The sequence below is a fragment of the Pholcus phalangioides genome, unplaced genomic scaffold, assembly GCF_987345545.1.
Source record: "Pholcus phalangioides strain wild (caught in Gottingen) unplaced genomic scaffold, Ppha-v1.0 ptg000004l_1, whole genome shotgun sequence".
In the NCBI taxonomy this organism is placed as follows: domain Eukaryota; kingdom Metazoa; phylum Arthropoda; class Arachnida; order Araneae; family Pholcidae; genus Pholcus; species Pholcus phalangioides.
In genome coordinates this window covers 25,028,846-25,042,583 of record NW_028301597.1, presented here as the reverse complement: position 1 = coordinate 25,042,583, position 13,738 = coordinate 25,028,846, and the positions used below count along the sequence as shown (strand labels likewise).

The 13,738-nt window shown below is 37.9% G+C and overlaps 1 protein-coding gene across 1 annotated transcript in view; it reads left to right on the top strand.

Annotated features, from left to right (window-relative positions):
- The window catches only part of LOC149086973 (uncharacterized), a 132,933-nt gene that overhangs the window by 89,557 nt on the left and 29,638 nt on the right, over positions 1–13,738 (top strand). Inside the window, exons 4-5 of the mRNA XM_089231189.1 lie at positions 3,696–3,891; positions 3,982–4,115. Coding sequence (XP_089087315.1) covers positions 3,696–3,891; positions 3,982–4,115 — 330 coding nt within the window. The remainder of the gene's footprint in view (positions 1–3,695; positions 3,892–3,981; positions 4,116–13,738) is intronic.

The window sequence follows — 13,738 nt, the reverse complement described above, 5'->3', positions numbered from 1 at the left end:
TAGATTTTTAGAAGACAAGACCAAAATTTATTGTCTGCATTATGGACAGTAATTTTTCGTGTTTTTGGAGAAGCATCAGCTCATCTCCTCACAAGTGAGTGCCATTCGAGAGGAGTTTCTGGAAAAGAAGCAACAATATAATCGAAAGTAGTTAATAATTACCAAAAATAACTGTTAAGATCCAGGTGAAGAAATTATACAAGTTTTGGAAATTAATATGTTCAGCGTATTAAATTGCTTGTAGCAGCAGCCCTAATTTCTTGACCCATTATTACATTTGTTACCCCACCCATTATTTGTTATAACACCCATTCCTATATTTGTTTGCATCTACCGAATAGGTGTGTGAAGTGAATAAATTATATTTTTATAGCATCTATATTAATATTATATGGTCATAAAAAATATTCGATTAAAATTCGAGGTGGGTGGTAGCCCAGGTCGATAAAGTACCAAAGGATGTATGAAGAGATGGTATTTTCTCGGCCTGAAATATACTGAGAAATTGAATTTTCTGGATGTTAATGCCGAAGCGAGAGAAAAGTGATTTGCCTCCTCCGGGAGACAAGGGAACCCGGGTTCGATTCCCTAAGGAGGCAAATCACTTTTCTTTTCAAATATCAGTTTCGGAATTAACATCCAGAAAATTCAATTTCTCAGTACCAAAGGGTGTTTAGAGGTGTCGCGAGTTCGATACCCGGTTCGTCCTTGTCAGAAAACTTTCCTGACACAGGGGTACAACAGAAATGGTGACGCCACCGCAGAAACAATTGCTACCGCAGGGGGTCCCCCATCGAGGGGTTAGCGCACCAACCCCTCAATGAGTATAAAAAAAAAACAAGCCTGCCGTTCGGAATCGGCAATAAATTTTAGGTCCCGGTCTAATTAGCCCTCGTGTGCAGAAAATGACCGTGGTGCGACGAAAATGATCAGATGTTAAAATTCGATTAATCAGTCGATTAAGTAAAAAATGACACTGCTCAGCAAAAAAAAAAAAAAAATTTAATGTTCTAAAGGAAATTTTAATGGGGTTAGGGCATATTGGGGCTGCTTATTTCAAAACTGGAGTTTGTTTTGCCAAATTGACTCTAGCTTTTAAGATAATGCATACTCTCAACAACTAATTTGCATACTTCCAGTGATTTGCTTTAGTGCAATGTTCTCTATCGACAAAATTTGAACGATGTTTTTCCTGTATAGAAAAAAAGAAAAAAAAATTCTATATGCATTTTTATAAGACCGGGATTACACGATAAAAGTTTGATCACAGATCTTTTAGAAAACTTGAAGAAAAAAGCAACCAATAAGCCTATTGGACACATTTGCTCAAATGTAACCAATACACACATTTCTCAAGTTTTATAAAAGAACTAACATAAAAGTTTTATAGTGTAATCTCGGCCTAAGTCTCTCAGATACTGTACTTATTTAACCCATTATTATTATGAATAAGAAAGCTATATCTATAAAAAAAATGTCGATGGAATAGTCAAGTGATGTCGATGATGATGACATTTTCAGAATTTAACAACTCTGTCGATATTATAATATTATTTGTTTCCCTCGTCGGCAAAAAAAAAATGACAATTTTTCTTAAGATGAAATAACAGGCTATTTCTCGCCTTTTTCTTTATTTTCGAAAATATCCTCTTTAAAACTCTTGGATAAGAGGCGTTTTTTTTTTCGGACTCCTAAAAGATTGCAGGTGGCTGAAGAGGATAGCAATCTTACCTCAAGTGTGAAACTGCAATTTTTTTTTTGTGTACATAAACTGTATATATATATATATATTTCATCTTACCTCTTTTAGGAGTGTTGCAGGGAATTCCCTCCTCTCTTTTACCAGCAATTTTTCGCACTGTTGCTTTTTCGATAGAGGGTGTTTTTTTCAGTCCTTCCTTTTTTCATTTTTATTTTAGAACTTGCTTCATTCCTAAGCGGAAACTACATTTATAGGAAAACTGCCGCGATGGCGGTCATATGGACAGAGATGTATATATACACTTCTAAATCGTTCTCTAAGTGCCCAGGAAGCAATCACGGTTCCTCTTATGAACCACCATAAAATACTATGTATACGTATGGAATATTTGGTGTTTTTTTTTTTACCTCAGAAATTCTGTAAATGTCACTTTTATGAATGGAAGAAAGCACAAAGTTGTGTTGTAAAAAAAGTGCAGGTACAGTCGGCGCTCGTTATAACGACCTCACGTTATAGCGCCTATTCCTGAATGTTTTCATAGAAGGGCTATCATATGTTTTCCTTTCGATATAATAACCCTCCCAATATAACGTCCATTTTCGACAAGACGGAGGGGGTTGTTATATCGAGCGTGGACTGTAAAAAGTTCTTCATTATATAAAACAGTGGTTCCCAAGTATTCATGTGTCAAGTATCTCCTGGAAATGCGTGGGATGCTTGCGTACACCCAGGAATACGTGGGATGCTTTCGTACACCCAGGAATGCGTAGTATGCTGATGTACCGCTATAAATGCGTGAAAAACAAAATTTTAACAAAGCCGACCATTTTCCGAATGTACAGGTTTCTAGTGTTTTAATTCCCTCGGAACCCTTGATGGTTACAATAATGTACCACGGAACCTTAAAGTTCCTACACTATTTTACGGAATCTAAAATTTCTCCAATATAGCTATTTATATTGTAACATGAATATAAGCATTATATTCTATGAATATAAGATTTTAAAGCTTTTGAAGCTTACTACTGAGAGGCTCTTGCTGAACTGGAGTTCGAGAAAACACCGGTTGGAAACCTATTCCTAATGCAGTGGTTTGGAACTTTTCCTAGGAAACACATATTTCTAAAAGCGTACGCTCAGGCGCTCAGGGGGGCCCATAGGGGGTTCGTGCAGCCCTCTCCGAAGATGATTCCTAAAAAAATTAAAATAACGAAAGTAAATGTCTCTTTTTGCTTTTTTTTAAATTTTTAGTTTTATTTTGATCAATTTCGGTTAATTTGAATGCTTTTTGAAGGTTGGTAACTCAAAATTTCTCTCTCGAAGAAGAAATTCCTTGTGTTCCCACTCCCAAGGTCAATCTGCGTACGCACCGATACATATTGCCATAACTAGTGTTTTGCACTGTTTAATTTGGGGTCATTCAAGTATTACGTCAGCATCGAGGGGGGAGGGGGTTTTCGGATTTGCTGACTTTTTATGACAAGGGGGGAAGGAGGGTTTGAAGGTTGCTTACGTCATCAACCACCCCTTTTTGATATGAAATATTCTAAGCTGCTGACGAAATTTTGCTGACGGGGGAGGGGGTCAGTGTTTTGCTGACTTTTGTTGACGGTGGGGGGTCAAAAATGGCTGAAAATGTGCTTGCGTAATACTTGAATGGCCCCTTACTTAATTTGTTATTTTTCTTCCCCCCTACTGCTGATTATTTTTCGCGTACCCCAGAATTTGCTTGCCTACATACGTAAGAGGAGGCGTATACCATAAGTTGGGAATTAATCATTTAAAGCCATATAAAAACGAAAGCATTGGAAAAGTATTTTCTGCCAAATTTCCATAAGCAGTATTTTTAAGCACGAAAAGCACATGATTTTTTCATTTAACCTCTACTTCTTTATAAACTGAGAATTTCAATATTCCTGCCATGGGATTTGATAAATATCTTTAGTGACTTGCTTTGTTTCCTCTCATGTGATCGAGTATCGCTTCCCTTTTAGGTGATCACTGTCAGCTGGTCGACCACTGCGCCTCTCAGCCGTGCCGGAATCGTGCCGCGTGCCATTCCATCCGAGACAGTTACCAATGTACTTGTGCCAAAGGATTCACGGGTATTAATTGCACGAAAGACATCGACGAGTGCCGGAAAAACGTTTGTGTACACGGCCGTTGTATCAACACTGTCGGATCGTACAGGTAATGTTGAAACGGAAGCCGTGCAATACATGTAATAATTTTTTTTTTAATGTCATATATCACGTGATACAATATCTGTCTTTTACACAGATGCCAATGTGAAGCCGGTTTCACTGGTGTGAACTGCGAGTCACAGTACATACCGTGTGATCCCAGCCCCTGTGATAATGGTGGAACGTGCAAGTCTATCGACCCGTTGAATTATCAGTGTAGCTGCCCGCCAGGTAAGTTTAGTTTAGCTTTTTTATTTTTCATGTACATACTGTGTGTAGATACTATTCCACATTTAATTTTTTTTACCTAGAAATTTCTCACTGTATATTTAATAAGCAATCGCTTGTATTGATCGAACATGAATACCGGTTTTGTAGATATTGTGCGGAAGACATTGTAGACATTGCAATTTTATTTATTTATTTAGAGATCTGTTTTTTTTCTTATTCACTGCTTGGGTAAATGACCAAGAAATCGAAATTTCGCGTGATTCTCTCCCCCCCCCCCCCTCTTCGAATTCCACACAGCGATTGGTGCAACTCGGAAAACCATGATGAGTATCGGTTGGATTCCCTCTTCTTCCCTTAAAAACATTCATTTTCTTGTTCCAAAACTATGCAGTTTAAAAAAAAAATCATTTTATGTATCATGTATAGAATCATCATTATTTTCGTATCCATTCAATTTAGAGGTTCATTCTGTGTGTGATATTTATCAAATATTTAGAAAAAGGAAAAAATATGTTCTGATATGAGATTTTTGCTCTCATCACTCGCTTTCTTGTTGTCTCTTGGAATATCGAGTCATAATTTCTGGATCATTTTTGGTGTATAGTATGTAGCACATGTCGTTAACTTTTCTTAGAAATTTCCCAGGAATGTTCGAGTAAATTTTCATGCTGTAAGTTGGTAATCTTTTCCGTTTTGAACTACGTATGTACAGTCAAACCTTTCCTCGATAAGAGTCACTCATGAGACCAGACTTCTTTCCCCTTGAATAAGTGTCTATGATTCAGATGCAAATGAATTCCCGTTCAAAGCGACACAGGTCCGGACACCCGTCCCTTAGAAAGTGTCCCTTAAACGGAGGTTTGATTGTATTGAAAGTGAAGTAAAGCGTCATCTGCAAGCAACGAAAATTATTTTTCTCTCAATGGAAGTTTACTTATAGTAGTACAATTAGTCACACCTTTATTCACTTCATAGTTGTTTATGATGGGTGGTCAGCGGGATTGTGATAGGGTACTTATCAGTTACGGGGCCCACAAATTTTCGGTGATTTTTCCGTTTGTGCCCGGTTCAAGCTTTGGCAACGTTTTCAGTGCATATATCTATTATATTCAAATGTTCTTGCTATCTTTCCTTTCCTGAACATTTATAGCACATTTACAGTGTCATTGAGGGGGATTCACCAGCGTTTTACCTCCGTGAAGTTTTTCGAAACATTTTGTAGGGGAACAAATACGCGTGTCTGTCTCCAGTCTAGTATCGAGCGTGATACGTGCTCAGCGCAGGTTGGTAATCCATTATCCAAATTGGATGTTTGTAACAAGTATATTTTTGTAGGGTTGCTAATCTGCTGCTCGGTGTGCTGAGTGCTCATGAGGCATCAGATCTACATTGACCAATCAAGGTAAAGCAGAACCTGACAAGCAGAAAGAGCATGAGTGCAAGCTGCGATCGGTGGAAAGTCTCAAACTTGCCAAAAATTTCATAACTCAGTACCCAGTTATGCAACTTAACCACCTCCTGCATCTTAGGTTTTGACTTTCATTTCTCTCTGACTCGTAATTAACATAGAGTAGAGTAACCAAACCGTAATTAGGGTGAGCTCAGCATTTGTATTCTTTTTTTCATACGACCGAAGGCTCAAAACACAAAAGAACTGGTGCAGGCATTTTTAAGAAAGTAGACAATGATACCATTCGCCACACAGTAGGTCTCCACCCACGACGTAAAACTAGTATTTTTCTCGAGGGTTCGGTGGAGTCTGCAATGCGAATTCCTTCTTGCTGTGATTTTTAGTCCCGCGCCTTACCCGTTTGTCTAGGATTCCGCCAGTAAATGAACTGGATAGTTCATCCCGATAAGTGTCTCGGCCATCTTCTGTGCTGATCCTCTATGATTTGTTCGGAAGGTATTCTGCTGGAAAAAGGAACTCTCCTATCTCCATTTTCATTTTTTGAAAAGAGCCCGCCACGCCTTCTTTGCCTTTCATCGGCTTCATTCATTCTTCATCCTGAAGAACGCGGTTGGTATTTATCTTGTCAGATTCGTTAGATTCCCGTACCCGCGCTTTTAAAATACTAATTACTTCGTTGCAGTGGAAAAACTATTTTGCACAGGATTTTTACTAGTACAGAGACACATTTGAAAAATAGCCTTATATTCCTTTAGTGAAAAAAAATGGTACCAAATATAATACACTATGGAAAACATTTAAATTCTATGTGAAAGTCCACAAAGATTGATAAAAATGTAAGAATTCACTAGTATATTTTCGAAGATATGTGAGGATGTAGGAACATTATTCTTTTTTTTATGGCTATCAGCAATTTGATAAATAAGCTCTTCAAAAGACTGTTCATGAGTTGCATGCATGGTTTTAGTGGCATTATGCTGTTTCGGTAATTTAACCAATGATTGTTTCCATGTTGTGAAAATAACATAATCTAGCTTTAAAGTCACCCATGATCCATTAAGAAAAGTTATTTACAAAGAGGAAATAAGCACTAAAGATGCGAATTCCATTGTGGGGCCCTGTAACTGATAAGTACCATATCAATCCCGCTACCCACCCACCATAAATAACTATGAAGTAAATAAAGGTGTGACTAATTGTACAACTGAAAATAGATAACTTCCATGAAAAAAAAATTTTTTCGTTGCTGCAGGAGGTGCTTTAATTCAGCCTCAATCGCCAAAGCATTTGCTTATTTGTTTATACAGGGTGTCCTCCAAGTACTAATGCGACCATTATCTTATCAACCGTTTGGCGCAGAGGTATTGTTTCAATTTAAAAAATGCTCAAAATGTGTTCAAAAATTGCTCTGTACCAGTTTTGAGAGTGAAAATACAGTGTCACAAGGTAAAACATCTGCATTATTATGCGGTCCTACGTGTTTAACTGCAATATTCGAATTCAAAAATCGGAGAAAAGTTGAGAAAGAACAGTATAAATGATGGAAATGGGTGCTTTTGTCCGTTAGTTTTTTGCTTTTATTTTCCAACTTTTCTCCGATTTTAGAATTAAAATATCTCAGCGAATATTGCGGGTAAAAACATGGGCTTTTTTTTTGTTGGGCTCACGGAAAACAGGGCAACAATTTTCTAATCACAACTTTTGTGAAACATTTGTTCTTTCTAGATAAGTCGTACAAATCCACAGAGAGCGTTGACGTATGCGAATTAAATGTTTTTATTGGGACACTGGTTTCACCAATTCGGAAAAACAAACAGTCCTATGTGTCGCGAGTCGGTTTTTGTTGTTAGTTTTGATTCGCGGCTGAAAAAGGTTAAGAACCCTTGTTTTAAAGAAACCCTTTGCATATATGCAATGCTACACATTTATGTGAAGATAAGAACTGAAATGCGATGAAATCGCTTATAAAGAAAGCCACTCTCTCTCTTCTGTTGCATTTGCAATCATGTGTAAATACCACACATATATTCGTGTAATAAGCGATCTCTAGGATTGATTTGAGTGCCTACGAAAAGAGACAACACAAGGAGAGAGAGAAATGTTCTCTATAGTTGCAACCGAACTAAAGGAGTTCATTGCTCCTCCATAGGGTGAGTCTTTCCAGCAGTTGATGGAACTCATATGATAAAAGGGCGTCGTCGTAGTTCCAATCGAAAAGTGCGAGAAAATGTCGTTCTTCGAATACGATCGCTATTACGAAACGGAACATATATTAAAAACCCTCAGCGAAATGAGAAAAAAAAGTATATCGCAAGTAGAGAACTGTATATTACAGAGCCACACCTACTAGTATATTAGATTCTGAGGATGCGGAAGGTGGGGAGAGCAGCCTTTATACTGCGAGATATATATATATATTTTTTTTTAAGCTGCTCAATTATATCTTTGCTGGGCAATAGTTCAACACGTATAAAAGAAAATCCCCTTAGATGATTTTAGTGTGTGTGGCATGTATACTAGAAGGAGGGGGAAACAGAAGCCCGAAAAGATTTATTTCCCGGCTGTAATATTATTCGGGTAGTAATGGCTGTGCTGGTTGATTTTAAAAAATAAAATAAGAAAGTATCCATTACCATATCGTTTCAGACGAGTCAGTGTTGGATTAGAAAAAATGCCCTTCGGGGGAAATTAGAAGTGGATTAATAGGAGCAATATAAATGTCTTCCGAAGAGAACCTAGAGTTTACTGTGTCATTAACATCATTTTTGTAGGGAAGGTAGAAAAAAAAATTATCCTTAAAATGTATTAAGGAAGGGAAAAAAAAAAATTTCGTTACAACAATTATCTTCATCAGAAAACCCTCCTTATGAATTTTAATGCTGTGAGGGGGATAGTGGCCACCTCTCTACGGAATATTTCTCATTTTTCTTAGTGTTGGAAGACAGCGGTTTGACATTTCCATCGAAAAATTGACTTTTTTCCCCCTCATCCCTCTAAAAAATCTAAGGCAAAAAGAATCTGCTACAAACTGCATCAACAAAATTATTATTAATATGTTTATATCGTATAATAATCACATTATGATCTATAGATAAAGTTTCATGACTTTGTAGATAAGAAAATCTGAAAAAACAAGATTTTCCTCTTCTTTAGGGTCCGGACTTTTTCATTTATCGACCCGGTGAGAAAAAAAATTTTTGTGGCCCTCACATACACTGGGGAATTTGAATGTGGTTTACAAAAAAAGTTATTCTCACGTGAAAGTTATTCTCGGGAGAACTCTTTTGGTACTGAAAATTTTTCAGCTCGTAAGGGAGCTTTTGTTCGTAGAGGACTCTGCATGCAAGCATATCACTGTAAATATGCGAATCGGAGTACTATAAAATATGCAGGGTGTACGATTAAAAGCTCATTTCTGAATTTTCTTGTTTCTAGCGCTTACATAAGGCTGGGTGCACACCGGTTCGACACGAGACAAGAAAGATTTAGACAAGCTTAATCATTTTTGTTTACATTGATTTGTGCAACGTTTCAGTTTGTCTGACAAACGGTGTACATTGCGCCATGCAAATCAACATGAACAACAATGACTAAGCTCGTCTACAGATACGACTGTCTTGTCTAACCGGTGTGTGCCCAACCTAAGGTGTTCATTGTGATATCGACATTGTTGGATGAAGCACTATTGGTTGTTTCACCTCAGCCATGTATCGTCAGCTGAAGCTTTACGAACGTTTCGGACACAGAATAGATTGAAGAGAGGTTCACGTGTTAAGAATTATGTAATTTGCTTTCGTGCAGCGCTTTCTATCAACTAAAATTTGAACTAAATCTTTCCTGTATTAAAGAAAAAAACCTCTTTGTGAGAATAACTTTTTCGCAAACCTATTTCAAATGTACCAATTCCTTCACTTTTAAAAATATTAAACTATTAACGAATTTATGGGACACCCTATATTAAAATTTTGTTCAAAGCAAGGTACGCGGTCATCACCCTCATATCTGCCTCAAGTCGGGTCATGTTAAAAATGTCTTAGGCCTGCATTATACTAAAAAAAGTTTTAGAACAGTTCTTTTACAAAACTTGAAAAACGCAACCAATAAGCTTTTATTGGTTGTATTTCCAAGATTTATGAAAGATCTTTTATAAAATTTTTCTGGTGTAATCCCGGCCTTATACTGTATTAATGTGGAAAATAGATAGGGTTAAAATATATGGCTCTGGGATAGTACCATTGCGTTGAGTGTATGTTCTGCTAAAGTTCCACGATTTTTTTTTTCAAAAAGAAACGATAGAGAGCCATATCTGATTTCCTTTAAGGATATTTCCATATAGACTGGTTCTCACAATCCCGTAAAAGAAGTGAGAAAAAAAGATCCATGGACATGATAACAATAAATAAATGGGCCCCAAAGAAAATGGTGGCGATGAATAATAACCATCAACAGCAACCCCAGTCCGTAGGTTACCCCATGTTCGTGTTTAGAGATATGGTAATTTCAGTGGGGGTGAGTATATAGTAAAAGAGCTGTGGGATATACACATAGGAAATTTCATAAGGGAAAAAAAAAGAAAAAAAATTCTCTCTCTCTCTCTCTCTCAAGATATCAGACAAGGGATTTTTTCGTAGGGACAAGACGTGGGTGTTTTAGTGAAGAGATTGCTGGTCTTTGTCTGTAATTTTTTTTAAACATACACAAACTTGCTGGTTGTTATATATATACCTGAAGGAGTTGTTGGGTAAAGTGGAGATGAGGGTGTATTGAGGGGGATTTTGAATGCATGGTTATAAGAAATGAGAACCTCGCCCATATTTTTTTCCCCCCTGCCTAACCCTTTTCTCTTTGTAAGCGAGTAACCATTTTTCAGTTGTTGTTTTTTTTCAACCCCTGTTGTGGTTGTTCAGAAATCCATCCTGTTTTTTTTTAAAGAAAAATTGGAAGGTACATTCAGCATCGTTTATATTCATCATCATTACCCTTATATGTAAAGGAGAGATAGAGAGAAAGCTTACTGTATTCAATAAAAAAAATAATAATCAAAATTCCTCGTTTTACGATTGCAATCTGCATCAAAGCTTATGAACAACTCAGTGGTATATAGACCGATCAGCCTACCTTAGCTGACAACATAGGCGGATTTAATGGCGGGCGAACCGGGCGCTGGGGGCCCCGAAAAACCCAAACGTTACAATTTTTTTCTAATTTGGGGGGGGGGGGGGAGCTCACCCGACTAAAATCTGCTTCACCCCGACAAGTGTGTCTTCTGACGAGTTCTGTAATTGCAAGTTCAAAGTTCTACAAAATTAGGCTGGGAAAAGCAAGGGTGTATCGCGGGCCACATCGGACGACTCCGAGGACCACGTCTGGGCTGTGGACCATGGATTGAGCATGCAATGCACGAAGCTTTAAGGTTCTTTGAGGAAGTCTAGTGCTTTTTTTAATTAGCGCTGTGTACTGTATTCATCTCGTGAGCAAATGCATAGCATACAGTACTATATTTGTTGAACAGTTTTTGTTTTGCATGATACGGATAACTTTTAGGAATAAATTACTATCGTAAGTCGAGGTACAATTGTACTGCGCGAATACGTGACTTAAATAAAATATGCTTGATTTTAATTTTACCCATAATTGTCTGAAATTATTCAAGAGACTAGACTTTTTATGATGCGCAGCTTTTTATGCGTGAACCATATTCATGACGGGTTCCCAACGACCTGGAAAGTCATGGAAATGAGAAATGGTCAGGGAGCATCAGAAATAGTTGAAATATTTGGTAATGTCGAGTTTATTTGGTTTAGTCGAGTGGTTAGGGAACTAGCTTCTCACTGTGCAGGTCTGGGTTCGAATCCCGGTTCGGGCATGGATGTTTACTAACACTAACAAATTCCCTGGACGGATCATGCTGATCCCTTGGGAATACGTGAGGATCACGTTATTAATAATAAAAAAAAATTAATAGTCTATAGGGGGAAAAATCTAAGGGGGGGATATATAGCCTTAGATCGGTGCTTGGTCACACACACAAAGCTGATATCTTGTATGCCCTTTCAATTTGGAAAATGTTTCAGTTTTTACAGGGAAAAGTGAGGGAAATGATCATGCAGATTTTCCTGGAAATCCTGAATTTTTTTTTTCTTCTTTTTTTTGGACCAACCAAGTGAATTTCTTTTTTCTTCACATTCTCACGTTAGAGTTTTTCAAAGTATCAGTATGACCTTTATTTCTGTTACAAAACTACCACGGACAGCTAATTTTTGAAGAGCATATATCAATATTGGTTATACCAGGGGTTCTTGATCCTATGGGTCGCAACCCAAACTTGGTTCAAAGAGGGCTTTCTGAGATGGGTCGTACAAATCCACTTGCAGCAAGGGGGTTCTCATTCAATGAGTCACAACCCAAACTTGATTCGCAAGAGCTCTTGACTTACGTATCGCGACCTAATCTTGATTTGCAGGAGCTTCTGAGATGGGTCGTATAAATCTACTTACATCCAGGAGTTCTTAACCTTACGGGTTGCGACCCGAAATTGGTTCGCAGGAGATTCCGAGATGGGCTGAACTAATCAACTTACAGACACCGGCTCTTAACTAATCTACTTACAGACTTGGGTTCGTAATCTACAGATCGTGATCCAAACTTGGGTCGGAGAGGGTCATACCAGTTCACTTACGGTCCTGTTATGAATGTAGTTTTCGTGCTACTTGTTTTACCAATTTCGAAAATAAGATTCATGGGTCTCGAAGCCAGTGTCTTAAAGCGTGGGCCCACCCGGGACCTCAAGAGAGGGGGGGGGGGGGGCTCATAAAAATGAGAAGTAGCTGAATTTTTCGAGAATTTGCCAAGTAGGGCTTCTGGAAAACCACTTGGCTCGGGGGCCTATGATGCTCTTAAGACGGCCCTGCTCGAAGCTGACGATTATGTTATTGATTTTGGTTCACGGTTAAAAAGGATTTAGAATTCCTGGGTTACATGGTACATTAGAAAAAAGATGCGACGAAAAGCCCGAATCTGGAATTATTTCTTGAGATGTGCGTGAGTGCAATTTTGTAAAGCAAGGTTCCATAACTAATTTATCGGGTGTTTGGTTTTTGCGGGATTCCGTTCGAATCCCATTGCTTTTACAGTGTTAGTGAGTTCATCTCTTGTGTGTGGAAGAAGGAAAAAAACTACTTTTTTATGCGTTATTTATTTTTCTAATTCAGTCTGTGAGCCCCTGTAGCACTACTGCTAATAAAACTACACAAACATAGGCAAGTGCTGGAGGATAAGAAGAAGGAGAGGGATAAGAGGTCACGGCAGTGCAATCAGAGAAGAGCTAATGTTGCAGCATTTTTGGTCAGACTGCTTAGCATAATTGCCCCTTCTTCGGTTTTTATTTGTTTATTTGATTTTTTTCTCTCTCTCCCTCCTCCTCTCCCTTTACTTCCAATGCAATAATGAATAACCGAAAGTATCGTTTTTATGGATATTTTGCCGACCTCCACAATATCTTCCCAATCCGCTATTTCTGTGTTAATGATGTCTTCGTTCTCCTCAGTGGTTGGATTTTTTTTTTTTTTCTGGAATTCATACAGAAATATCATTTGCATTTGCGACTAGTTAATTAAAATTGTATGGCCTCTGTAAAAAAACAAGATTCCGAGAAAGTCGAATCACTTTTAAAGAATTCGAATCCTCTGAATGCGTGGAGAGTATCGATTACAATGCCACTGACCTTATGTTTTATGCAGAAGTGCAATGTTTTAATCATGATATTGTATATACAGGGGGATTATACAAAAACTATCCCGACATATGGGCCCCTAACTATCATACCATTCACAGAAACTGAATGAAATTTTGGCATATTTTGATGTATGCGCTCAAGAATGATATGGAAAACAACAGTGTCACTCTAACAGTTACGGTTACAGTGAGAAAATTTCGAAAATATCAAATGGCAACACCAAGTTTTTTGTATTGGAATGTGATCTCCATTGTGAAAACCCCTAAATAGCGTTCGAACGGCAACTGTAGCATGAAAATCACCGGCGGTAGATAGGCTAAAAGTGAGGACAACCAATAAGGACAGAGAAGCAGCATAAAATAAAGCATTTTATTGTGCTTCACAAATTTTCCACATGACCTTGTGGAGGACTAATCAGGCTGGGATCTCAGCCGAAGAAACGGTGTGACGAATGAAACGAACATTAATGCTCTGGTA